At 50.4% G+C, this 24,350-nt stretch overlaps 3 protein-coding genes and 1 pseudogene across 3 annotated transcripts; all 4 read left to right on the top strand.

Annotated features, from left to right (window-relative positions):
• The first annotated feature begins 4,717 nt into the window (after positions 1 to 4,717).
• LOC132328435 (inositol 1,4,5-trisphosphate receptor-interacting protein-like 1) lies at positions 4,718 to 6,181 on the top strand. The gene has a single exon (XM_059848248.1). It carries the CDS (start codon positions 4,718 to 4,720, stop codon positions 6,179 to 6,181), a length of 1,464 nt encoding a protein of 487 aa, XP_059704231.1.
• A 4,345-nt stretch (positions 6,182 to 10,526) lies between these two features.
• LOC132328434 (inositol 1,4,5-trisphosphate receptor-interacting protein-like 1) lies at positions 10,527 to 12,192 on the top strand (annotated as a pseudogene).
• A 4,546-nt stretch (positions 12,193 to 16,738) lies between these two features.
• LOC132328433 (inositol 1,4,5-trisphosphate receptor-interacting protein-like 1) lies at positions 16,739 to 18,286 on the top strand. Its single transcript, XM_059848247.1, has one exon. The coding sequence runs from the start codon at positions 16,739 to 16,741 to the stop codon at positions 18,284 to 18,286; it is 1,548 nt and encodes a 515-aa protein (XP_059704230.1).
• A 4,600-nt stretch (positions 18,287 to 22,886) lies between these two features.
• LOC132328432 (inositol 1,4,5-trisphosphate receptor-interacting protein-like 1) lies at positions 22,887 to 24,350 on the top strand. The gene has a single exon (XM_059848246.1). The coding sequence runs from the start codon at positions 22,887 to 22,889 to the stop codon at positions 24,348 to 24,350; it is 1,464 nt and encodes a 487-aa protein (XP_059704229.1).

Genomic DNA, 24,350 nt, shown 5'->3' with positions numbered 1-24,350 from the left:
GAAGCAAACCATCCTTTGAAAAATCATTTAAAATGTACCACCTATTCTGCTCTTCAAGTCTTTGTGATTTTATTGAGTTTGAAAATACCAAGGAAAGGCAGAGACTCTGGGATTAGCTTTGCAGAACTGATGTAAACAAGAAGAAGCACATGGCTTCACTCTGTCAACTGCAGGTTGTCCTTTCACATATAAATCTGTTTGACCTTAGAGGAAAACAGGAAGACTGTGAATGAAGGTAAGCAGCTTCCGAAACCCTTACAATGTTTGAAGATCTTCCTTAGGGTTACTGGAAAAGGGTTTGTTGAAACAGGATGTGCCGTGTTTCCTTTAATTTCTTTTGAAGCTAGACGTCAAAGGTGTGCTTCTTACTTAGATTTAAATTATTGCTCTAAAATAAGGACCATGGCTCCATTCTTTTGTGTCTCTCAGTCTCCCAGCCCTGTGAGATAAGATAAAGCCCTTTACATGTACGAATGCAACATGTGTTCATCATTCTCAACAGACATGAAGATAATACAAATGGATTATTTCCTCAGTTCATCTGAGGGGAAAATGGATGACAAAAACACAAAACTCATGGAAGATCATGAGAATTTCAATATTGTTGAGAGCTGCAGTTGTTTGATTGTGTGGGTAAGATGCCAAGAAACCTCATCCTTCTTATGCCATCTCCTCTAGCCTGTATATATAGTCTAAATTGAGTTTCCCTCTAAACCCTTCTCCAAAGGGGCTATTTGTGCCTGCATCTCCAGAAACCTTTGATTGCAAGGAACTTTGGTGACCTTGTTTTTTCTCTAGCTCTGGAACGGGGAATACAGATCAACTTTTCTCAGTCTATTTCTTCATACAAAGAATCTTTAATAGCCTGCCTGTGTATTTTTAATAACCACTACAGATTGTTTGAATGTGAGAGGAGTGTCCCATCACACAGCATCTTGCTCATACTTGGGTTGACACCTCCATGGGGAACAAGGGAGGGAAAACACAGTTCACTGCTAGGATGTTTGCAGATAGGTTGCTTTGAGGAAGAAGGAAGGGGAAATTCAGTCAGTGGAATGCTTTACTTGAAGCCATTCCTCCTAAAGGTAAGAGTATTTTCCATTAGCATTGACTGTTCTCCTCTCCTTGTTTTGTCTAGACTAAAAACTGCAAAACATGCTCTCGGTGGAGGCTGCTAGAGCTGTACTGCTTGTTATAGCTACTGAGTGTCAGGGGCTTGAGACAAAGTACTATTATTGACTCAGTTTCCTCACGGGGGTCTGGGTACTTGACACCATTCACCCCAGCCATGAAAACCAAGCACTTCCCAAGTGCTGGGAGCTGCTGAAGGTACAACACCCCCATCCAAAGGCTGATACCAGCATCCAACAACTGCTTCATAACCACTGATAACCTGTCTAGATAGCTGGGAAGGTAAATGGGAACACTGTACCTGGTGAACCAGCCACCATTACCTTTGTCCATTGGGAGATCATGAATACATCCCAGCTAAGTGCAAGTTATCACAGAAGTCATAGAATGATTTGGGTTGGAAAGGACCTTAAAAATCATATACTTCCAGGGGCTTCTTTGCCCTGCTGTGGGCAAAGAAGCCACCCACTATATCAGGAAGAGCCATGCTCGGGGCCTCATCCAACCTGGCCTTGAACACTGCCAGGCAAGTTAATAGAAATCTTTTTGTAAATCAAAACAAATTTCTGCTGGCAGCATCTCTTCTCTCAAGTCCCCCACCCCTTATGGTGCCATATGGTCTGACAAACCTATTCAATGGCATTTTTTTCTCAAGAAGGAGCTGAAGAAATGGAAGTGAGGCCTCATCTCTGTAGCTTTCAGTTGTGGGAAACCAGCAGATCCAGGTACCTAGAACTTCTCCACCACCGATAAATTGACAGGACGTCTGCTGGTCCAGTTCCCTTGGGACTTCCCTGCTGCCACCCCACCTGTGGCTTGTAGTTACAGCAACAAGACCCATGGGCCTGCCTGCCTGAGGCTGTGGTGCGTTGGGGTGCAGTTCCCTGGCAAGGGGTGGTGGCAGAATGTGGCTATCATGGCACTCCAAATCTAATACTCAGGTGCAGTGAGGGCTGGCAGCTGCCTCAGGGCCCAGGAGCTGGGAGCTGAGTGTGCTAACACCGTGGCCTCTCTGTCCCACTGCCCCATCCAGGGAGCAGGGCAGACCTGGAGATTCTCAGCAGGTTCAGTCAGCCCTTCTGAGTGTTCATAAAGCAAGTTCATGGTGATGAGACAGGATGAGTTCAAGCCAGAAAATCACCCTGCAGCTCAGCCAGGTAGGGCTGTGGGGACCAGGCCAGGCAGGGTCTCCTGGTGGGCTTGGCTTTTTGAGACCCATGGCTGGACTGGGCAAGCTGGAATGGGCAAGCTGGAATGGGCAACCTGCAATGCCACTGGAACACAGACTGACAGCCCTGGTTTGGGATGGAGGTGGATCCTGGGCCACAGAGGATAGAAAGGAAGCTTGGGTAAGCTGGTGATAGCCTTGGCAGACATGGAGGCAGTGTGTCTGGTAAGGCAGTTAATTAATTGGAGGCAGTGTGTCTGGTAAGGCAGTTAATTATTACTTTTTGTTCCTGAACTGGGAGAGGTCCATGATGCAGTTAAGGGACCAAGGAAGGAGGAGCCATGCTGACTTTTTCCACCTGCATTATTTACCCAGTCCACTGCAGGGAAACCCAGGCAGTGAGATCCAGTGGTAACAGAGGGCAGGGAACATTTCCTGCCTGTAACGTGATGTGCTACGACAGGGTTTTCTTACACTGAGTCCTCTGTCCTCAGTGTGTCCTTTCCTCCTCCACACCCCAGTCATACCCACAGTTTAGCCATTTTCTTTTTCTACATATGGCATCTTGGTGCAGCGTTATGCATTCTGTGTCCTTAAGCAGATTATAGCCTAAAATAAATTCCAGTTTAATGGAAAATATTATCAGTTTCCATGGGAATTACTTACCATGTGATTGTGGTTGTACTTCCTGTTGTGCTCAGGCCTAAAACCATTAAATGATCAGTATTTTTTACACTTTCTTACAGTTCTCCTATAAATATCTATTCCTCATAATGGGTCAGAACATTCAGTCTTAAACATGGGTCATTTTGGTTTTTACGCTGTGATCTTATGCCAGATTTTCAAATACTTAGGCTCAAGCTGGATTCCACAGAGATCCTCCTACTTCCTAGTTTGTTATTTCAGGTCTGAAAAGCCAAATTCCTGTGGATAGCTATCAGCTGTCAAGGAAATGAGCTGATATTCATGAGTGAAGAAAATGCTGAAACTGGTCACTTGCCTTTGGTAGCTGGCTAAGACCTCTGGTGTTCAGGAGGTAAGGGCTGCTGTGTCAGGCAACCCAGCATGGAGAGCTACCCAAGTGCTGTGTGAGTCCTGGCTCACAGCATTGGACACAGTGATCAGCTGGGCCCAGGAAGAAGGGAGAGGTGTGGTAAAGATATTGTAAGAAAATTGGTTTTAGTTTTCATTAACCCACTCTGATTCGATTGGTAGCAAATGAAATATGCTTCCCCCAGGTGAGCCTGAGCAATCTCTCTGTTCTTGTCTCAGCCCACAAGTCTTTGGTCCTTATTTTCTTTCTCTGTCCAGCCAAGGTCAACAGACCACAAGCAGCGAGTACTGGTGCCTGCATTCCCCACCAAACTGAGGCACAGACACTCAAGAGAGGAAGCATTTGCTCAAGATGCCATTTATTGGCATCTTTGCACAGTGTGAAATTTCCAGAGGGATTGGACTCTCTCACAAAGAGAGAACATTCAGCTTCCATGTGGTAACAGGAGTCTCTAGTTCCAGGCTCCTTGCCATGGCCTCTTCATCTTTGGATCTGACTCCCAGAGTGAGCTTTTTGCTGTCGGAGAATGGTGCAGCAAAAATTACAAACACTGACAAAGCAGTGTCTTCTCCGTGTCCTGTGTGATCAGGAATGTGGCACCTCCTGCCCACGGAAGTCAAGGATGGGTGGACACACTCCTCCTAAACAACAGTGAGGGTACAGAGGGCCTTTAGTGGTACTACACACTTGGACCCACCACAGTCAGATCTTCCACTCCACTGTGAATTGTGTCAGCACGAGAGCTGCTCAAGCTGCAGCTATAACCCTCTAGAAGGTTCTCACAGAAGCCACACTTCCAGTCCTTCCACAACTTAACCTGCAGTTTGGTGTGCACTTTGTGTGCATCCAGCCTTTGAATGTGTTAGGCTACACTGAGGGCCTGAGCCAGGGTGGGGCAAAATGCGGGGCTGGCTTGGCTGGGTTGTGACATGCTGTGACACGTGTGACATCACGGGGGACGTGTCACAATGGAGGCAGCCATAAAAGGCCCCAGCAGGTAACGCTGGCCTTGCATTGCTCTGGCAAGCGGTGAGTGCACACGTGGTGGGGAGGCTGGGCTGGGAACAAGGGCTGGGGAAGAAATGCTGCACCTGGGGCTGGGTGCACCTGTCCCTCTGCATGTAGGGACAACCCCTCATGGGAGAGCCTTGGGCAGGCCACAGTGCAGGAGATGCTTCTGCTGCTGCTGCTGGGGGAGCAGTACAGCCCTTGCTGCCTGCACGCTGTCTGTGGCCCTGTCCTTCCAGCCCTCAGATCCCTGGTATTCCCATCCCTGCTGCTGTTATTCCCATCCCTGCTGCCCTCATTGTCATCTCCCTCTCTACTGGCCCCATTTAAGCCTGCTCTTCATCCTCCTGCAGACCATGGATGCCAGAACATTCTTTTTCATGCTCCTGGAAAGCCTCATCCAGTACGTACAGCCTGTGGGTGATGTTTTGGATGAGGAAAAACATCTGCACATGGAGCTGCGTGCAAAGCGCTTGGAGCGGAAGAGAATTCGGCTGGAGCAGCAGGTGGAGCAGCTCACCCTGAAGCAGAGTGGAGGGGCCTGGGGAGACCTGCTCTGCTTTGTTTTGCAGCCCTGGCAGGTCTGGGCTGTTGCTGGGCTCCTCATCGTCCTCTTGGGACTGTATTTTTCCTGGAGGAAAAGGAGCGATGAGGCAGAGGACAGCAGCGAGGGAGATGAAGACCATATTTCTGACAATTATCTGAGATGGCTTCTAGACGAGCGCATCCAGTGGCCAGTACAGGACCTGCAGAGAGGCTGCGAGTGGACAACAGACCTCATGGACAATTATACGGTTTATTTTGGACGTGTCCTGTCAAACAGTTTCTACCCAGTCCTGCAACGAGCGATCGGGGTGGGCAGTGCCTTTGAAGGCTGGAGTCCCCGTGAGCAGGATGTCGTGTACTGCATGCTCATACCCATGACTCCTCCCCGAGGCCACAGCTTCCACCTGGAGCTGGACAGTGCAGGGCAGAGGCAGGTGAGGAACTTCCGAGTCCGTGTGCAGCTGGAGTGCACCTGCACGAGGGAGCAGCAGGCTGAGGACATGCTGTGCTTCCTGCACCACCCCGAGGAGGAGCTGAGGAGGAATCAGGATCCCAGCCTCCTGGACACCCTCTGCACCGGCTCCTACCTTGATGTGCAGAAAACTGCCCGCTGGTTCTGCCAGCTGGTGAGAGCAATCTGGCCAGCTTTGCCTCAGTCACACAACTGGCACTTAGTGCTGCTGCCCTCCACACGCTCCTGCCAATTCAAAGTGACCAACAGAGAAGCAAGCTTCAGGATTGAGGTGCTGTTTGGGGTGCGGAGAGGTGACTCTGACATCTTTGTGAGCAGCCAGCCAGGATATGCTGGAACCCCAAGCACTCTGTGGCCAGAGACCTACCATGTGGCAGAGATGAAGTTCTTCAAGCACATTGCCAGGCAGGCCCCCCCTGACAGCTTGCACCTCAAATGCCTGCAGCTCTTCTCCTGTCTTCAGCTGGGCACAGGCTTTTCCACCTATACAATGAAGACCATTGTCATGCACCTCCTGAACACCATTCCCGTGTCACGATGGCACAGGAGGTATTTTTTTCGTCGCCTGCGAGATATCAATGTAAATCTGCGCTGCTGCCTGGAGGAGAAATGCCTTAAGCACTTTATCATAGGCAACAAGAGATTGCCTCAGGAGATCAGCTTGCCTCTGGACGTTGCATCAGCTCAGCCACCCAATCTCTTCCATCATCTGGCATGGTATCCAGTTGCCCACTCCCAGGCGATGAATGAGTACCGGGATCTTCAGCGTCGGCTCGCAAGTGTGCTGCTCAATGGCTGCTGAAAGAGGGGCTCATTAACAGAGCTGTGTTTGTGAGCCTCATAGGCAGTAGCAGAGTAGAAAACCAGCTCATAGTGCCAAGAAAAAGAGAAAAGAATGTGGGATGCAGAGAGAGAGAAGGTTAAATGCTGTGCAGCAGCCCTCTGCCATCAGCAGCAGCAGCTGTGTCATCTCGACAGTCTCCCACCGCATCCACAGTGATGACTGCCATGTGGAGGCCCAGAGAAGCGGACTTCCATTGCAGGGTAGATTGTGGTGATGCACTCCCCCTGCCCCTGGTTGCACCACAGTCTGAGAAACACTCATTAGGCCTTGGCCTTGACAAACTCCATTTGTACTAACCCCCTTTTGAATGTATCAGAAACATTATTTGTTCCCAGGAACTAACAGGTGTCTAATTAGCACCATTTTTTTTAAGGAACAGCCTTGGAAACTTATTTTTCTTTCCTGACTTATTTTTCTTTCCTGACTTATTTTTCTTTCCTGACTTTTTCTGACTAAGAACCCAAGTGGAATAATATTTTTGTTGACAAACTTTCAAATAAAGTTACAGAGAAAAGACCTGAATGATGGAAAATTACTATGACTAAAGCCCACTCTGTTGCGTCTGTAAAGCAATCCAAAGTGAGACCTTTTGAGCTCTTGATTGCAGAATATAAGGGACCAATGTGTGTGTCTCTAACACTGATAATTGGATGGTAGTGGAGCCAACCAGGGACTGTTGGTAAGATCCAAGGACTGCTGGTATTAAAATGCTGTGAGGAAGACCAATATTTGGCTGGAAAAGGGGGGCCAGGAGGAAATAATGCAGCACCCTTCTGTGAGAAAGGGCCACAGCACAGTACAGCATAAGCACAAGAATAAGGCCAAGAAGAGGGCATGGACTATAGAGTAGGATTAAGACCCCCAAAAACCATCAAAGCCATCTGACCCATGTCCAGGAAGGCCTGAAAGAAAGGACTGTACATGCTAATTAATTGACATAGAAGGTGGGAAACCTGCCTTTAGGGCAGAGAAACCTGTCAATAAAAAGGTAACCCCCAAGCCTGGGAAGTGCCCTCAGGACCCTGGGCATCTCATACACCAGACAGGCACAGCTGGATTGATGCTGAACCCAGGATTATCCCCTGGATTGGCACTGCAGCCAGGACTGACATTTCATTAACTGGATCAACATTGTAAGCAGGACTGGTGCTCTTTTTTTGTCTCTCTTTTCTTCTTTATCTTTTTCTTTTTCTCTTTCTTTAATTCATCTCTCCCTTTTTAATTCCTCTCTTCCCTTTAACCCTACCCCTTTATCCAAAACCCACTGCCTTGTGCTTATATAGTAGGTCAGGGACTAACATATTGATTTCCAAGCCCAGTGTGTAGTTAGTTAATAAAGTTTTCTGATTGTTTGTGGACCCCATGACTTTTGTTATTCCTTTCAATCACAAGCATTTACAAATCTTTGGTGCTTCCTTCCCCTTGAGGATTGGTTGTCACACTACAGTGGCTACAAAGATGAATTTCATCCTCCTTTCCTCTCATACTGTCACAGCCAGGATGACCATTTTAGATGGACCCAGAAATTATTGCTGGCAGCTCCAGCTGGCCAGGGACCATGCAAGAGGCATCGCTAATATTCCTCCTTGTGTTCACTGGGGTCTGTGTGGAGAAGCTGCCCAACCTTAGATACTCCCTGGGGAAAAGCTGACACATATCTGAGAATGCAGGACATGGAGAAAGCACTGCTCAATTGGCAGGGGGAATTGCTGCCACACCTTTCCTCTAGAGTAAAAGGATACTCATGGAGTCAAACCTGATGTAGCTGTAGAGATCCTGGCCAGGGGCTTGTGGGAGAGAGCGCCGTTACCACTTGGACACCGACTGCCATCCCTTTTCTGAGAGAATCTATTCCCTCTCTGAGCTTCACCCAGTCTCTAATGGATCACTGAGCCAGGATGATGACACTGGTGGATGATGCTATAAGGAATGAAAGAAATCTCTTGATCAGTCACACAAAGTCATACTCATGGTGCACCTCAACTTCTTAGCTGCAAATGGAGACATCACAGAGAACAGCTGAACAAGCCCAAAAAATTCCTGAAGTTCACATTGAAAATAGCTTTTGGACATGGGTACTGTAGGAACCAACAAGGAAAAGTGCCCTCCTAGACCTGTTGTTCGTCCATAGAAATGCTCTTGTGGGTGAAGTGGTGATTGGTGCTGTCTTGGCCACAGTAATCAAGAAATGCTTGAGTAAAAAATCTTAAGTGTTATGGAAAAAACTGTCCACGGAGCTACTCCCAAGCGTTGTGGGAGAGCAAGCTCAAGGAACTGATTAATAAGAGCCCCTGACCATGCAGTTTCAAGGGTATTGATGTCCACAAATGCTAGTCCTTTTTATTAAAAATGTTTCAATAAGAGCACAAGTCTGATGAAAGGCTGAGGGAGGTGGGGTGCGGAGGCTGGTAGGCCAACAAGGAAAGAATCCACTGTCCTCCCCTAGAGGGAAAACCCCTTAAGCCATAACCACCTCTTAGGGCGAGGAAAAAGGCTTCTCCCAGCATGCCTTATTGTGACATGTAGATTCAATGTATCCCATTGGCCCTTCCCCCTCGCTACACCCCTGTGCCCTCATCCCATTGGCCCTAGTGTTCTGTCCCACCTCTCAAGATCCCTCTATAAATCCTTGCTTTCTGTGCCTGAGCAGCTCCTTTTCCCTGAACCATTTCAAGGAAGAAGCCCAATAAAGGCTCTCCTTGGAACTCAACACAAAGACCCTACCTCTTCTTCTGCGCCACTCGGATCATAAAAGAGCTGAAATCACCCAGCGTGAGCACAGTCAGCGAGGTGCCTTTTTTAAGTGGCTTCTTTGGGAAGGTCACGGCACTCTGAACACCACCCACTGCAACAGTGGGGATGTTTAGCAAAGAGAAAAAGTGTCTCAGAGGGGACCTTATGGTTCTCTACAGCTCCCTGAAGGGAGGCTGTAGCCAGGTGGGGGTTGATTTATTCTCCCAGGTGTGGCAGGGCATCTCATTCCGCTCCAGAGCTGATCTGTGGTTTGTTAACTGCTCAGGTAATTCAAACAGGACCAACAGTCTTGTAGTGAGTTCTTTTGGTGCCATGGGGATATCAGTGGGCTGGCATATCCCAACTGCCAATAACATCTTACTGTTGAAGAGAGATCTGGAAAGAGAAGCTGGATTTCTGACAGGCACCTCACTTCATAAAAGCCTTACCGAACTTTCATGAAGCTGACATTTTCTCTACAGTTCTCTGGAAATGTGTGGTGTTTCTCCTGTGGACAAGGACACTTGTTTTGCAATTACTGCCGTGGAGGTTTAGTGAAAGAAATCCACATTATTATCATCATCACTGTGGTGTGTAAAATTTGACTCCTGCTCAATGCTGTTTCTTTGACAAGCTTTAATAGAGATACCTTCATGTTGTACATTGTTTGTTATGCTGTAATCTACTTCTAGTTCCTTTTTGTTTTATACTGAGTAATAGGTAACTCTGACAGAGATTGTTTATCTATTATCTCCTGTCTGTTTAATAAATAAGTCATTTTATAAATAGATTTGATCTTTAGAACATGTGGGCCAGAAAGATTTCTTAAATATGAGCTGTTGACAAAATCATAGGCTTAGAAGGGGCTTGTCTGAAGATTCCACTTGTCCAGTGACACAAGGAAACAGGCAATAAGATCAAGGAAAATGACCTCACATTGCATCACATGTAGATATTTAGATAGGATCTCAGAAAAAATGCTTTCATGAAAACTAATATCAAGCTTGGGAACAGGCTGCCTAGGGAAATAGCTGAGTCACCCCCCTTGGAGGGATTAAAAAGGCTTGGAATATTTCGGGACTCAGTTTGTTACTGGAGTAGGCAGTGTTAAGTTTGCAGTTGCACTGTGTGATCATCAGGGACATTTCAATCTCACTGACTCTGAGATTTCAGTGTAGCTCAACCAGTGAGGAGTCAAAGCTTAGACTCAGTGATCCTCAAGGGTGCCTTCCAACAGGGATATTTATGAGATTGCCAATGAAGGGCAGATGAAAATAAATCCAAAAGAAAGAACACTGGGAATCCTTTGAAGAAGCTTCACTCAAGGGCCACGCTGAGTGCCTGAGCCAGGGTAGGGATAAAGGGTGGGGTTGGCTGGGTTGTGACATGCTGTGACACGTGTGACATCACGGGGGACGTGTCACAATGGAGGCAGCCATAAAAGGCCCCAGCAGGTAACGCTGGCCTTGCATTGCTCTGGCAAGCGGTGAGTGCACACGTGGCGGGGAGGCTGGCCTGGAATCAAGGCTGGGGCTGAAATGCTGCACCTGGGGCTGGGTTCTCCTTCTGCATGTAGGGACAGCCTCTCATGGGAGAGCCTTGGGCAGGCCACAGGGCTTCTGCTGCTGCTGCTGCTGGGGCCAGCTGTGTGGGGCCCTGTCCTTCCTGTCCTCAGATCCCTGAGGATTCCCATCCCTGCTTCGCCCACTGGTAGCTGCCTCCCTCAAAGCACCACTCACGGCCTTCTCTCAATCCTCCTGCAGACTATGAATTCCATAGTATTCCTTTTCTTGCTCTTGCAAAGCCTCATCCAGTACCCACAGCCCGTGGATGATGTTTGGGATGAGGAAACATATCTGCACATGAAGGCGCATGCAGAGCAGCAGGAACTGGAAAGGCTTTGGCTGGAGTGGGAGATGGAGCAGCTGGCCCCAGAGCAGAGTGGAGTGGGGAAGTACTTGGAGCTCTTAGCTGTTGCTCTGCTTCTAGTCCTTGTCTTGGTCCTATGGTTTATGGAGTGCAAAAGGAGCATGAGGAGAGAGGAGGCTGAAGAAGAAAGTGTGAATGCAAATGAAGATGATGGTGGAAATGAAGCAGATGATCGTGTTCAAGAGAACATAGGAAGGATGTTAGTGGAGCGCATACAGTGGCCTGTACAGGACCTGCAGGCAGGCTGTGAGTGGACAATAGACCTGATGGACAATTATACGGTTTATTTTGGACATGTCCTGTCAAACAGTTTCTACCCAGTCCTGCAACGAGCCATCGGGGTGGGCAGTGCTTTTGAAGGCTGGAGTCCCCGTGAGCAGGATGTCATGTACTGCGTGCTCATACCCATGACTCCTCCCCGAGGCCACAGCTTCCACCTGGAGCTGGACAGTGCAGGGCAGAGGCAGGTGAGGAACTTCCGTGTCCGTGTGCAGCTGGAGTGCACCTGCACGAGGGAGCAGCAGGCTGAGGACATGCTGTGCTTCCTGCACCACCCTGAGGAGGAGCTGAGGAGGAATCAGGATCCCAGCCTCCTGGACACCCTGTGCACCGGCTCCTACCTTGACGTGCAGAAAACTGCTCGCTGGTTCTGCCAGCTGGTGAGAGCAATCTGGCCAGCTTTGCCTCAGTCACACAACTGGCATTTAGTGCTGCTGCCCTCCACACGCTCCTGCCAATTCAAAGTGACCAACAGAGAAGCAAGCTTCAGGATTGAGGTGCTGTTTGGGGTGCGGAGAGGTGACTCTGACATCTTTGTGAGCAGCCAGCCAGGATATGCTGGAACCCCAAGCACTCTGTGGCTGGAGACCTATGATGTGGCAGAGATGAAGTTCTTCAAGCATATTGCCAGGCAGGCCCCCCCTGACAGCTTGCACCTGAGATGCCTGCAGCTCTTCTCCCGTCTTCAGCTGGGCACAGGGTTTTCCACCTATACACTGAAGACCATTGTCATGCACCTCCTGAACACCATTCCTGTGTCACAGTGGTGCAGGAGACATTTCCTGAGGCGACTGATGGATATAAGTGAGACACTGCTCTTATCCCTGGAAGCAAAACGCCTCAACCACTTCATTGTGGGCAACCAGAGGCTTCCTGAGGAGATCGGTTTGCCCCCAGATGTTCAAACAACTGAGCCACCCAACCTTTTCCATCGCCTGGTGATGGATCCAGTTGCTTGCTCCCAGGGGAGAGGCGAGTACTTGGATCTGCAACGTCGGCTTGTAGCAATCCTTAAACCTGACGATTGAAAAAGATTCTCCTGCAGAGAGCCGTGCTTGTGCTGCTCACAGCTGGCAGAAGAGATCCACCTCCTATTAAAAATTTGGTGCTTTAAGGAGAAGAGCTTTTGTGCAAAGGCACTGGCGAAGGTCCCACAGCCTCTCCTGCCGCCTCAGCAGGTGGAGGGCCATGGGAGGGTATGTTCTACCTACTTGTATCATCTAATTTTCCAAAAGAAGTCAACCAGATCAACATAAAGCCATGCAAGCATTTCCTCCATCCTAAGAATGCACATGAAGAGAGCACATGCTGTACATGAAGGGCCAAAGTCACCAAACCCCACCTGCAAGATGCAGTTGTTCCCTGCCTTTGAGAAGGGCCAAAAATTGGAGTAAGAAAGAAAAGGGAATGTGGGAATGTAAAAGAAAAAAAGAAACAGGGCAAAAAGGACCAAGAGGAAAAATTAGCAATGCTTGCCTGGCATGAGTCAATGGATGGAGTCTCTCCTTGGCCCTGGAAGGAAAACCTTCATGGAACCTTTGGACCAACTGCATTAGAGATCACCCAAAATTTTGTATATATAAGAATCTAGATTTTTATTTCATAGATATTTATGTCATGTGTACAAATTATACACTCGTAAGTTTTTAATTTTCATATATGACAGTAAAACAAAATTCTCATAGAAATAATATCAAAAATACTAAAAATGTTAATATTATATCATGGTAAGAAAGAATTCTAAAGAGTTGAATATGTGATTGTGTTAAAGTAATAACTGTAGAGCACATTTTAGTATCACTATCTATTCTGAATCATATTAATATTGTTAGTGCATTTGTGTCTGGAAGGTCTCTCATAAAATAGATAAAATTATTACTTATAAAACATACATATTATATACAATATATACGTTATATTTTAATAAAGCTATATAATATATATTATATACCATATGTATATATTACATATATGATATAATTTTTATGTACAAGTAAAGCCTTATCTAGTGTCGCTATATGTTGCAACCCATTTTCATGCTCTATAGTTAGCGCATTTACAAGGGGTGAGCTGAAAAACCTTTGCTCTGGCTTCAATAAAATGCACTTTTACAGAATGTGGAGCGTGCTAGACTTCATTGATCGCAGCCAGGCCTATAGTAGTGGTAAATGTCACACACTGTGAATCTGGGATCTTGAACAGACTCCTTGAACTCAGCCAAACTGAGAGTGCTGAATTGGCTCTAAGCAGAAATTAGGCCGAGCTGCCCCCAGCCCCTCTGATCACAGAATCCCAGAATGCCTTGGCTTGGAGGGGTCCTTAGAAATTGTCTTGTTCCAGCCCTGCTGCCAAGGGCAGGGACACCTTCCACTAGGCCAGGCTGCCCCAAGGCCCATCCAAGCTGGCCTGGAACACGGCCAGGGATGGGGCAGCCACAGCTCCTGTGGGCAGCGTGGGCCAGGACTCAGCAGCCTCCAAGGCCAGAATTCCTTGCCCATCTCCAGCCTAAGGCCGCCCTGTGTCAGAGGGAAGCCACTGCCCTGGCGCTGTCCCTCCAGACTCTTGAGCCAACAGCCCCTCTGCAGGTCTCTGCTGGCTCCCGGGCAGGGACTGAAAGGCCGCAGGAAGGTGCCCCTGGAGAAGGCCTTGGAGAGCGCTGGGGCCAGGAGAGCCGCCATGAGGGCAGCAAGCAGGGTTCAGCCTGTCCGTCCGTGCGGGAGGACACAGGGTGGGCGCTGAGGCCCTGCCAGCTGGAGCTGGGAGCTCTGCAGGGTGGCCGGCAGAGAGCCCTGGGCTCCCGCAGCTCTGCAGCCCTCACGGCTGAGGCAGCTGCCCGGGCACAGCCGGCTGGGGACACGCGGCCAGCCCGGGGCCACCCGCAGGGGGAGCCTGCTCGGGGCCAGCCCAGGCCGCAGCAGGGAGCAGCCCATGGGGCTGTGCCCGGGCAGGGAACGGCTCTGCCAGGGGACAGGGCTCCGGGAGCAGGGCAGCAGGGCCGGCAATGCGGGCACAGAGACAGGGGGACACATGCCTGCAGCCACAGTCAAGATCATACAGGAACCTTCTCACTCTCTGCAGCTCCCACACAGGAGGGTGGGACTGGTGCAGGTCAGCCTCTGCTCCCAGGAAACAAGGGAGAGGACAGGAGGAAATGGCCTCAAGGTCTGCCGGGGAGAATTAGATTGGATATTAGGGAAAGATTTCTCCTTTGAAAGTGTTGTCAAACAGGGGCACCAGCTGCCCATGGAATTGTTGGAATTGTCATTGCTTGAGGCACTTCAGCAGTGTGTGGGGTGGCACTTGGGGACATGTTTTCGAGTTGGATTTCTCAATGTTCGGTTTGTGCCCTCTGACTTTATAGCAGGACCAATGTGGAGTGGGACACAGCCCAGATGCTGGCAGCTGTGAGCTGACTCATTCCATACAGATGAGCCTTCCACCATGGCTAGCACTGGGGCTGGCAGCTGAGCCACTGAACACATGCCACCTTACCCTACTGCAGAAGACTTGAAGGCTCAAGCTGGGGCAGGGCAGGGGAGGGGGTTAGGTAGCTCTCCTGGCTCCTGAGTTCAAGGAGAGAGGAGAGAAACGCTGTTACCCATCAGTCCCTTGAACTCACACATCCTAACCAGGGAAAGAGAGGGGCAAAGACACAATTTTGAGTTCCATGTAGTCCGCACTGTGAGTGGACCACTCAAATCCAGGTGTACAATATGGCAAATGTGACACATTTTCCTGTGGGAGGAAAAAGCTCCAAAGGAAACACAACAAAGACCCCAAACCCAAACAGTAAGGTTTGAATTTTCTGTGATTGATGGCTTAGAGTAGCAGCTGTGCAGTGCTGATTGTGTCTTCTCTGGACACTCATCATCTATGCTTGTCTCAGGGGTCTCCAAAGCCAGGTGATCATTTCTTCCTGCACCAGCCTGGGCTGAGACCAAGCAGCCCTGGGGTGCCCAGGGCTGTTAGCAGGAGAGCTGGTGAAAGTCACCGCCAGCCACGAAGCCTTCCACTCCAAGGCTCCAGAGACACGAGGACAGAAAGCTGTAGCCTAAGCTGGATTGCACTTGCACCTTTGTTGGCCTTGTCTGTCCTCTGGCATCCTTCAGGCTGGGCAGTGTAAATCTGAGCTGCTTTCACAGGGAATTCAGGGTTTGCCCAAACTGGGGCCTTGCTGAAGGCAAAGGCCACGGAAGGGCTCTCCCTTGTGCTGCCCGTGCCATGGAAGGCCCCAGAGCTAGAGGGCATTTCTTGGCTGCTGAGATTCCCTCTTGACACTCTGGCCTTGCAGGTTAGCAAAATCCACACGGACATGCAGAGACATTGCAGCACTGACTTTCACTCCAACCCTTCCAATTCTCTCCAAGGAAAATTCTGATTTTTCCTCCTGCTTGGAAGGGCATGGATTCCCTTGCCTGATGTATTTGGCACAAAGATTCTCCTCACATGAAGACCCTTACTGGGCACCTGAAACTCTTCTGCACATCCAGAACGCATTTTGCCCCACTGGATCATGGGAAGTACAGTGCACAAGCACCACCTTTCTCTCCTCTGCCAGGAGCTGGTTTCACAGCTCAAATGCCTGACGTGATGCCAATGGCCCCAGAAGAGAGGTTGTAGCTAAGTGGGGATCATTATATCAGCCCAGGGAACAAACAATATGAGCAGAGGAAAATGACCTCAAGTTGCACCAGGAGAGGTTTCGATTGGATCTCTAGGAAATATCCCCTCAACCAAAAGGATGTCACTCTTGGGAACAGGCTGCCTAGGGAAATGGCTCTGAGTGACCACCCTCAGAGAGGTTTCAAAGTCTTGTGGATGTGGCATTTGGGGACCTGGCTGATTGGCACAGTAGGCAGTGTTAAGTTTGCAGTTGCACTGTGTGATCTTCAGGGCCTTTTTCAACCACACTGATGCTGAGATTTCAGCGTAGCTCAACCAGAGAGGAGTCAAAGCTTAGACTCAAAGATCCTCAAGGGTGCCTTCCAAGAGGGATATCTAGGAGATTGCCAGTGAAGGGCAGATGAAAATAATCACAAAAAGAGATCAATGGGTGTCCTTTGGAAAAGCTTCACTCAATGGCAGCCCTAAGCAGTACACCAGGGCCACTCTGAGTGCCTGAGCCAGGAGGTGGCTCAGGGGAAAAAGGGTGGGGTTGGCTGGGTTGTGACATGCTGTGACACGTGTGACATCACGGGGGACGTGTCACAATGGAGGCAGCCATAAAAGGCCCCAGCAGGTAACGCTGGCCTTGCATTGCTCTGGCAAGCGGTGAGTGCACACGTGGTGGGGAGGTTGGGCTGGGAACAAGGGCTGGGGCTGAAATGCTGCACCTGGGGCTGGGTTCTCCTTCTGCATGTAGGGACAGCCTCTCATGGGAGAGCCTTGGGCAGGCCACAGGGCTGCTGCTGCTGCTGCTGCTGAGGCAGTGAGACAGGCCTTGCTGCCTACATGGTGTCTGTGGCCCTGTCCTTCCTGTCCCCAGATCCCGGAGGATCCTGTCCTCCATCCAGCAACCAGCAGATCCCTCCATCCCGTCCCACTCATGGCCTTCTCTCCCTCCTCCTGCAGACCATGGATCCCGTGGTATTCCTTTTTGTACTTTTGAAAAGCCTCATCCAGTACCCACAGCCCGTGGCTGACGGATTGGATGAGGAAACACGTCTGCGCATGGAAGTGCGTGCAAAACACCTGGAATGGGAGAGACTTCATCTGGAGCAGGAGATGGAGCGGGTCACCCGGAAGCAGGTGCAGCTCTTGAAGGTCTTAGCTGTTGCTGTGCTCCTGGTCTACCTCTTGGTCCTGTGGTATATTGGGTGGAAAAGCAGCCTGAGGAGAGAGGAGGATGAAGAAGAAAACCGTGGTGCAAATGAAGAGCAACTTGGCAATGTTGCTGCACATGAAGAAGGCAATGCTGGAAATGAAGCTGTCAGTGAGTCTGAAATTGTAGAAAACAACAATGTTTCAACTGCCGTGCAAGAAGAAGACGATTTCGATGATCGCATTGGACAAGTTATAATGGAGCGCATCCAGTGGCCTGTACAGGACCTGCAGGCAGGCTGTGAGTGGATAACTAAACTCATGGATAATTATAGCCTTTACTTTTGCCATGTCTTGGCAAACAGTTTCTACCCAGTCCTGCAACGAGCCATCGGGGTGGGCAGTGCCTTTGAAGGCTGGAGTCCCCGTGAGCAGGATGTCATGTACCGTGTGCTCATACCCATGACTCCTCCCCGAGGCCACAGCTTCCACCTGGAGCTGGACAGTGCAGGGCAGAGGCAGGTGAGGAACTTCCGTGTCCGTGTGCAGCTGGAGTGCACCTGCACGAGGGAGCAGCAGGCTGAGGACATGCTGTGCTTCCTGCACCACCCCGAGGAGGAGCTGAGGAGGAATCAGGATCCCAGCCTCCTGGACACCCTGTGCACCGGCTCCTACCTTGACGTGCAGAAAACTGCCCGCTGGTTTTGCCAGCTGGTGAGAGCAATCTGGCCAGCTTTGCCTCAGTCACACAACTGGCACTTAGTGCTGCTGCCCTCCACACGCTCCTGCCAATTCAAAGTGACCAACGGCAGTAAAAGCTTCAGGATTGAGATGCTGTTTGGGGTGCGGAGAGATGACTCAGCCATCTTTGTCAGCAGCCAGACCAGAGAGGCCCACACAGCAAGCACAATCTGGCCCGAGTCCTATGCTGTGGCAGAGGTTGAGTTCTTCAAGCACATTGCCAGGCAGGCCCCCCCGGACAGCTTGCACCTCAAATGCCTGCAGTTCTTCACCCGACTTCAGCTGGGCTTTGGCTTTTCCACCTACACCATGAAGACCATTGTCATGCACCTGCTCAATGTCACGCCTGTCACATCGTGGCGCAGGAGAGATCTCCTGGAACGACTGCAGGATGTCATGGACAGCCTGTGTTTATATGTGCAAACAAAACACCTCAACCACTTTATTGTGGGTAACCAGAGGCTCCCGCAGGACATCAATTTACCTCCAGATGTTCAAACGGGTGAGACATACAATCTCCTCCATCACCTGGTGCAGGAGCCTCATGCCCACAGCCAGGCGATATATGAGTACCAAATTCTGCAAAAGTGGTTCAGAAGAATCCTTCTTGCTGAAGATTGACCTAATGAAGGGAAGGAGTCAAGGCTATGAACAGGAAGCTGCTCTGCTGTCAGCACAGAACCACCTTGCTGTACAAATTTTGTGCTTAAAGGAGAGGAGGATGTGGGCAAAGGCTTTGGTGAAGGTCCCACAGCCTCTCCTACCACCTCAGCAGGTGGAGGGCCATGGGAAGTTTTATTCTGCCTCCTTGCATCATTTCATTGTCCAAAAAAGGCTCCCAGATGGCATTAACCTCTTGCTTGCAGTTTAACTCTCCCACTCTTGAAAAAGCAGATGAAGAGAACACGCACCATACATGCAGGGCCAAAGTCTCCAAAGTCCACAAGCAACACAAAGCTTTTCCTGGCCCTTGAAAAGGGCAAAAATTTTGAGCATGGAAGAAGTGCGAATGTGGGAGAGAGAAAGAAAAAAAGAAACGGGGCAAGAAGGACCAAGAGGAAAAATCAGTACTGCTGGCCCCGGATGAATCAATGGTTGGAGTCTCTCCTTGTTCCTGGAAGGGACACCTTGACGTCATCATTGAAACAAAGGTGTTGGAGCTGACCTGAAATTTTGTTTATAGAGAAATCTAGATTTTTATTTCACAGATATATATATTGTGTATTCCTATTATAGACTATTTTTAAAATATATATACTACTAAATTACCATAAAACAAAACACTAATATTAATATTATAAAATATATGAAATATGTAGATATGATGTCGTGATAAAAAGTAATTTTAAAGAGTTGAATATGTAATTACGTGCAAATAGTAGCAGTAGAGTGCCTATTTAGTGTCACTATCTGTTGTGACACATTGTTGCTCTTAGTATGTTTATGTCTGGAAGGTGTTACATAAAAGAGATATATTTATAACATATATAAGATACATATGATATATACATGCTGTATAAATTATATTTGAATATACCTGCATATTATGTAGTATACATCACATGCCTGTAATATATTACATTATTGATATAATGTTATATACATGTAAAGCCTTATCTAGTGTTGCTATCTGTTGCAACCCATATTCATGTTCTATAGTTAGTGCATTTACAAGGGGTGAGCTGGAAAACCCTTTGCTCTTTCTTCAATAAAATGCACTTTTACAGAATGTGGAGTGTGCTAGACTTTATTGATCGCAGCCAGGCCTACAGTAGTGGTAAATGTCACACACTGTGAATCTGGGATCTTGAATAGAACTCCTTGAACTCAGCCAAACTGAGAGTGCTGAATTGGCTCTAAGCAGAAATTAGGCCGAGCTGCCCCCAGCCCCTCTGATCACAGAATCCCAGAATGCCTTGGCTTGGAGGGGTCCTTAGAAATTGTCTTGTTCCAGCCCTGCTGCCAAGGGCAGGGACACCTTCCGCTAGGCCAGGCTGCCCCAAGGCCCATCCAAGCTGGCCTGGAACACGGCCAGGGATGGGGCAGCCACAGCTCCTGTGGGCAGCGTGGGCCAGGACTCAGCAGCCTCCAAGGCCAGAATTCCTTGCCCATCTCCAGCCTAAGGCCGCCCTGTGTCAGAGGGAAGCCACTGCCCTGGCGCTGTCCCTCCAGACTCTTGCCAACAGCCCCTCTGCAGGTCTCTGCTGGCTCCCGGGCAGGGACTGAAAGGCCGCAGGAAGGTGCCCCTGGAGAAGGCCTTGGAGAGCGCTGGGGCCAGGAGTGCCGCCATGAGGGCAGCAAGCAGGGTTCAGCCTGTCCGTCCGTGCGGGAGGACACAGGGTGGGCGCTGAGGCCCTGCCAGCTGGAGCTGGGAGCTCTGCAGGGTGGCCGGCAGAGAGCCCTGGGCTCCCGCAGCTCTGCAGCCCTCACGGCTGAGGCAGCTGCCCGGGCACAGCCGGCTGGGGACACGCGGCCAGCCCGGGGCCACCCGCAGGGGGAGCCTGCTCGGGGGCCGGCCCAGGCCGCAGCAGGGAGCAGCCCATGGGGCTGTGCCCGGGCAGGGAACGGCTCTGCCCGGGGACAGGGCTCCGGGAGCAGGGCTGCAGGGCCGGCAATGCGGGCACAGAGACAGGGGGACACATGCCTGCAGCCACGGTCAAGATCATACAGGAACCTTCTCATTCTCTGCAGCTCCCACACAGGAGGGTGGGAATGGTGCAGGTCAGCCTCTGCTCCCAGGAAACAAGGGAGAGGACAGGAGGAAATGGCCTCAAGGTCTGCCAGGGGAGAATTAGATTGGATATTAGGGAAAGATTTCTCCTTTGAAAGTGCTGTCAAACAGGGGCACCAGCTGCATGTGGAATTAGTGCAATGATCATTGCTTGTGGCCCTTCAGCAACATGTGGGGTGGCACTTGGGTACATGGTTTCCAGGGGAACTTGTCAGTGTCATGCTTGTGTCCTTTGAATTGATGGCAGGAGCAGTTCAGGGTGGGACACAGCCCAGATGCTGGCAGTTGTGAGCTGACTCATTCCATACAGATGAGCCTTCCACCATGGCTAGCACTGGGGCTGGCAGCTGAGCCACTGAACACATGCCACCTTGCCCTACTGCAGAAGACTTGAAGGCTCAAGCTCGGGCAGGGCAGGGGAGGGGGGTGGGTGGCTCTCCTGGCTCCTGAGTTCAAGGAGAGAATAGAGAAACCCTGTTACCCATCAGTCCCTTGAACTCACACATCCTAACCAAGGAAAGAGAGGAGTAAAAGGCACAATTTTGAGTTCCATCTAGGCAGCACGGAGAGTGGACCACTCAAATCCAGGTGTACAATATGGCAAATGTGACACATTTTCCTGTGGGAGGAAAAAGCTCCAAACGAAACACAACAAAGACCCCAAACCCAAACAGTAAGGTTTGAATTTTCTGTTATTGATGGCTTAGAGTAGCAGCTGTGCAGTGCTGATTGTGTCTTCTCTGGACACTCATCATCTATGCTTGTCTCAGGGGTCTCCAAAGCCAGGTGATCATTTCTTCCTGCACCAGCCTGGGCTGAGACCAAGCAGCCCTGGGGTGCCCAGGGCTGTTAGCAGGAGAGCTGGTGAAAGTCACCGCCAGCCACGAAGCCTTCCACTCCAAGGCTCCAGAGACACAAGGACAGAAAGCTGTAGCCTAAGCTGGATTGCACTTGCACCTTTGTTGGCCTTGTCTGTCCTCTGGCATCCTTCAGGCTGGGCAGTGTAAATCTGAGCTGCTTTCACAGGGAATTCAGGGTTTGCCCAAACTGGGGCCTTGCTGAAGGCAAAGGCCACGGAAGGGCTCTCCCTTGTGCTGCCCGTGCCATGGAAGGCCCCAGAGCTAGAGGGCATTTCTTGGCTGCTGAGATTCCCTCTTGACACTCTGGCCTTGCAGGTTAGCAAAATCCACATGGACATGCAGAGACATTGCAGCACTGACTTTCACTCCAACCCTTCCAATTCTCTCCAAGGAAAATTATGACTTTTCCTCCTGCTTGGAAGGGCATGGATTCCCTTGGCTGATGTATTTGGCACAAAGATTCTCCTCACATGGAGCCCCTTCTGTGCAACCTGCAACTCTTCTGCACATCCAGAACCCATTTTGTCCCACTGGATCATGGGAAGTACAGTGCACAAGCACCACCTTTCTCTCCTCTGCCAGGAGCTGGTTTCACAGCTCAAATGCCTGACGTGATGCCAATGGCCCCAGAAGAGAGGTTGTAGCTAAGTGGGGATCATTATATCAGCCCAGGGAACAAACAATATGAGCAGAGGAAAATGACCTCAAGTTGCACCAGGAGAGGTTTCGATTGGATCTCTAGGAAATATCCCCTCAACCAAAAGGATGTCACTCTTGGGAACAGGCTGCCTAGGGAAATGGCTCTGAGGGACCACCCTCAGAGAGGTTTCAAAGTCTTGTGGATGTGGCATTTGGGGACCTGGCTGATTGGCACAGTAGGCAGTGTTAAGTTTGCAGTTGCACTGTGTGATCTTCAGGGCCTTTTTCAACCACACTGATGCTGAGATTTCAGCGTAGCTCAACCAGGGAGGAGTCAAAGCTTAGACTCAAAGATCCTCAAGGGTGCCTTCCAAGAGGGATATCTAGGAGATTGCCAGTGAAGGGCAGATGAAAATAATCACAAAAAGAGATCAATGGGTGTCCTTTGGAAAAGCTTCACTCAATGGCAGCCCTAAGCAGTACACCAGGGCCACTCTGAGTGCCTGAGCCAGGAGGTGGCTCAGGGGAAAAAGGGTGGGGTTGGCTGGGTTGTGACATGCTGTGACACGTGTGACATCACGGGGGACGTGTCACAATGGAGGCAGCCATAAAAGGCCCCAGCAGGTAACGCTGGCCTTGCATTGCTCTGGCAAGCGGTGAGTGCACACGTGGTGGGGAGGTTGGGCTGGGAACAAGGGCTGGGGAAGAAATGCTGCACCTGGGGCTGGGTGCACCTGTCCCTCTGCATGTAGGGACAACCCCTCATGGGAGAGCCTTGGGCAGGCCACAGTGCAGGAGATGCTTCTGCTGCTGCTGCTGGGGGAGCAGTACAGCCCTTGCTGCCTGCACGCTGTCTGTGGCCCTGTCCTTCCAGCCCTCAGATCCCTGGTATTCCCATCCCTGCTGCTGTTATTCCCGTCCCTGCTGCCCTCATTGTCATCTCCCTCTCTACTGGCCCCATTTAAGCCTGCTCTTCATCCTCCTGCAGACCATGGATGCCAGAACATTCTTTTTCATGCTCCTGGAAAGCCTCATCCAGTACGTACAGCCTGTGGGTGATGTTTTGGATGAGGAAAAACATCTGCACATGGAGCTGCGTGCAAAGCGCTTGGAGCGGAAGAGAATTCGGCTGGAGCAGCAGGTCGAGCAGCTCACCCTGAAGCAGAGCGGAGGGGCCTGGGGAGACCTGCTCTGCTTTGTTTTGCAGCCCTGGCAGGTCTGGGCTGTTGCTGGGCTCCTCATCGTCCTCTTGGGACTGTATTTTTCCTGGAGGAAAAGGAGCGATGAGGCAGAGGACAGCAGCGAGGGAGATGAAGACCATATTTCTGACAATTATCTGAGATGGCTTCTAGACGAGCGCATCCAGTGGCCAGTACAGGACCTGCAGAGAGGCTGCGAGTGGACAACAGACCTCATGGACAATTATACGGTTTATTTTGGACGTGTCCTGTCAAACAGTTTCTACCCAGTCCTGCAACGAGCGATCGGGGTGGGCAGTGCCTTTGAAGGCTGGAGTCCCCGTGAGCAGGATGTCGTGTACTGCATGCTCATACCCATGACTCCTCCCCGAGGCCACAGCTTCCACCTGGAGCTGGACAGTGCAGGGCAGAGGCAGGTGAGGAACTTCCGAGTCCGTGTGCAGCTGGAGTGCACCTGCACGAGGGAGCAGCAGGCTGAGGACATGCTGTGCTTCCTGCACCACCCCGAGGAGGAGCTGAGGAGGAATCAGGATCCCAGCCTCCTGGACACCCTGTGCACCGGCTCCTACCTCGACGTGCAGAAAACTGCCCGCTGGTTCTACCAGCTGGTGAGAGCAATCTGGCCAGCTTTGCCTCAGTCACACAACTGGCATTTAGTGCTGCTGCCCTCCACACGCTCCTGCCAATTCAAAGTGACCAACAGAGAAGCAAGCTTCAGGATTGAGGTGCTGTTTGGGGTGCGGAGAGGTGACTCTGACATCTTTGTGAGCAGCCAGCCAGGATATGCTGGAACCCCAAGCACTCTGTGGCCAGAGACCTACCATGTGGCAGAGATGAAGTTCTTCAAGCACATTGCCAGGCAGGCCCCCCCTGACAGCTTGCACCTCAAATGCCTGCAGCTCTTCTCCCGTCTTCAGCTGGGCACAGGCTTTTCCACCTATACAATGAAGACCATTGTCATGCACCTCCTGAACACCATTCCCGTGTCACGATGGCACAGGAGGTATTTTTTTCGTCGCCTGCGAGATATCAATGTAAATCTGCGCTGCTGCCTGGAGGAGAAATGCCTTAAGCACTTTATCATAGGCAACAAGAGATTGCCTCAGGAGATCAGCTTGCCTCTGGACGTTGCATCAGCTCAGCCACCCAATCTCTTCCATCATCTGGCATGGTATCCAGTTGCCCACTCCCAGGCGATGAATGAGTACCAGGATCTTCGGCGTCGGCTCGCAAGTGTGCTGCTCAATGGCTGCTGA

This window comes from Haemorhous mexicanus, chromosome 6 (assembly GCF_027477595.1).
Source record: "Haemorhous mexicanus isolate bHaeMex1 chromosome 6, bHaeMex1.pri, whole genome shotgun sequence".
NCBI classification, from domain to species: Eukaryota; Metazoa; Chordata; class Aves; order Passeriformes; family Fringillidae; genus Haemorhous; species Haemorhous mexicanus.
The sequence above is the reverse complement of the archived record's forward strand: the minus strand, read 5'-3'. Positions and strand labels throughout refer to the sequence as shown.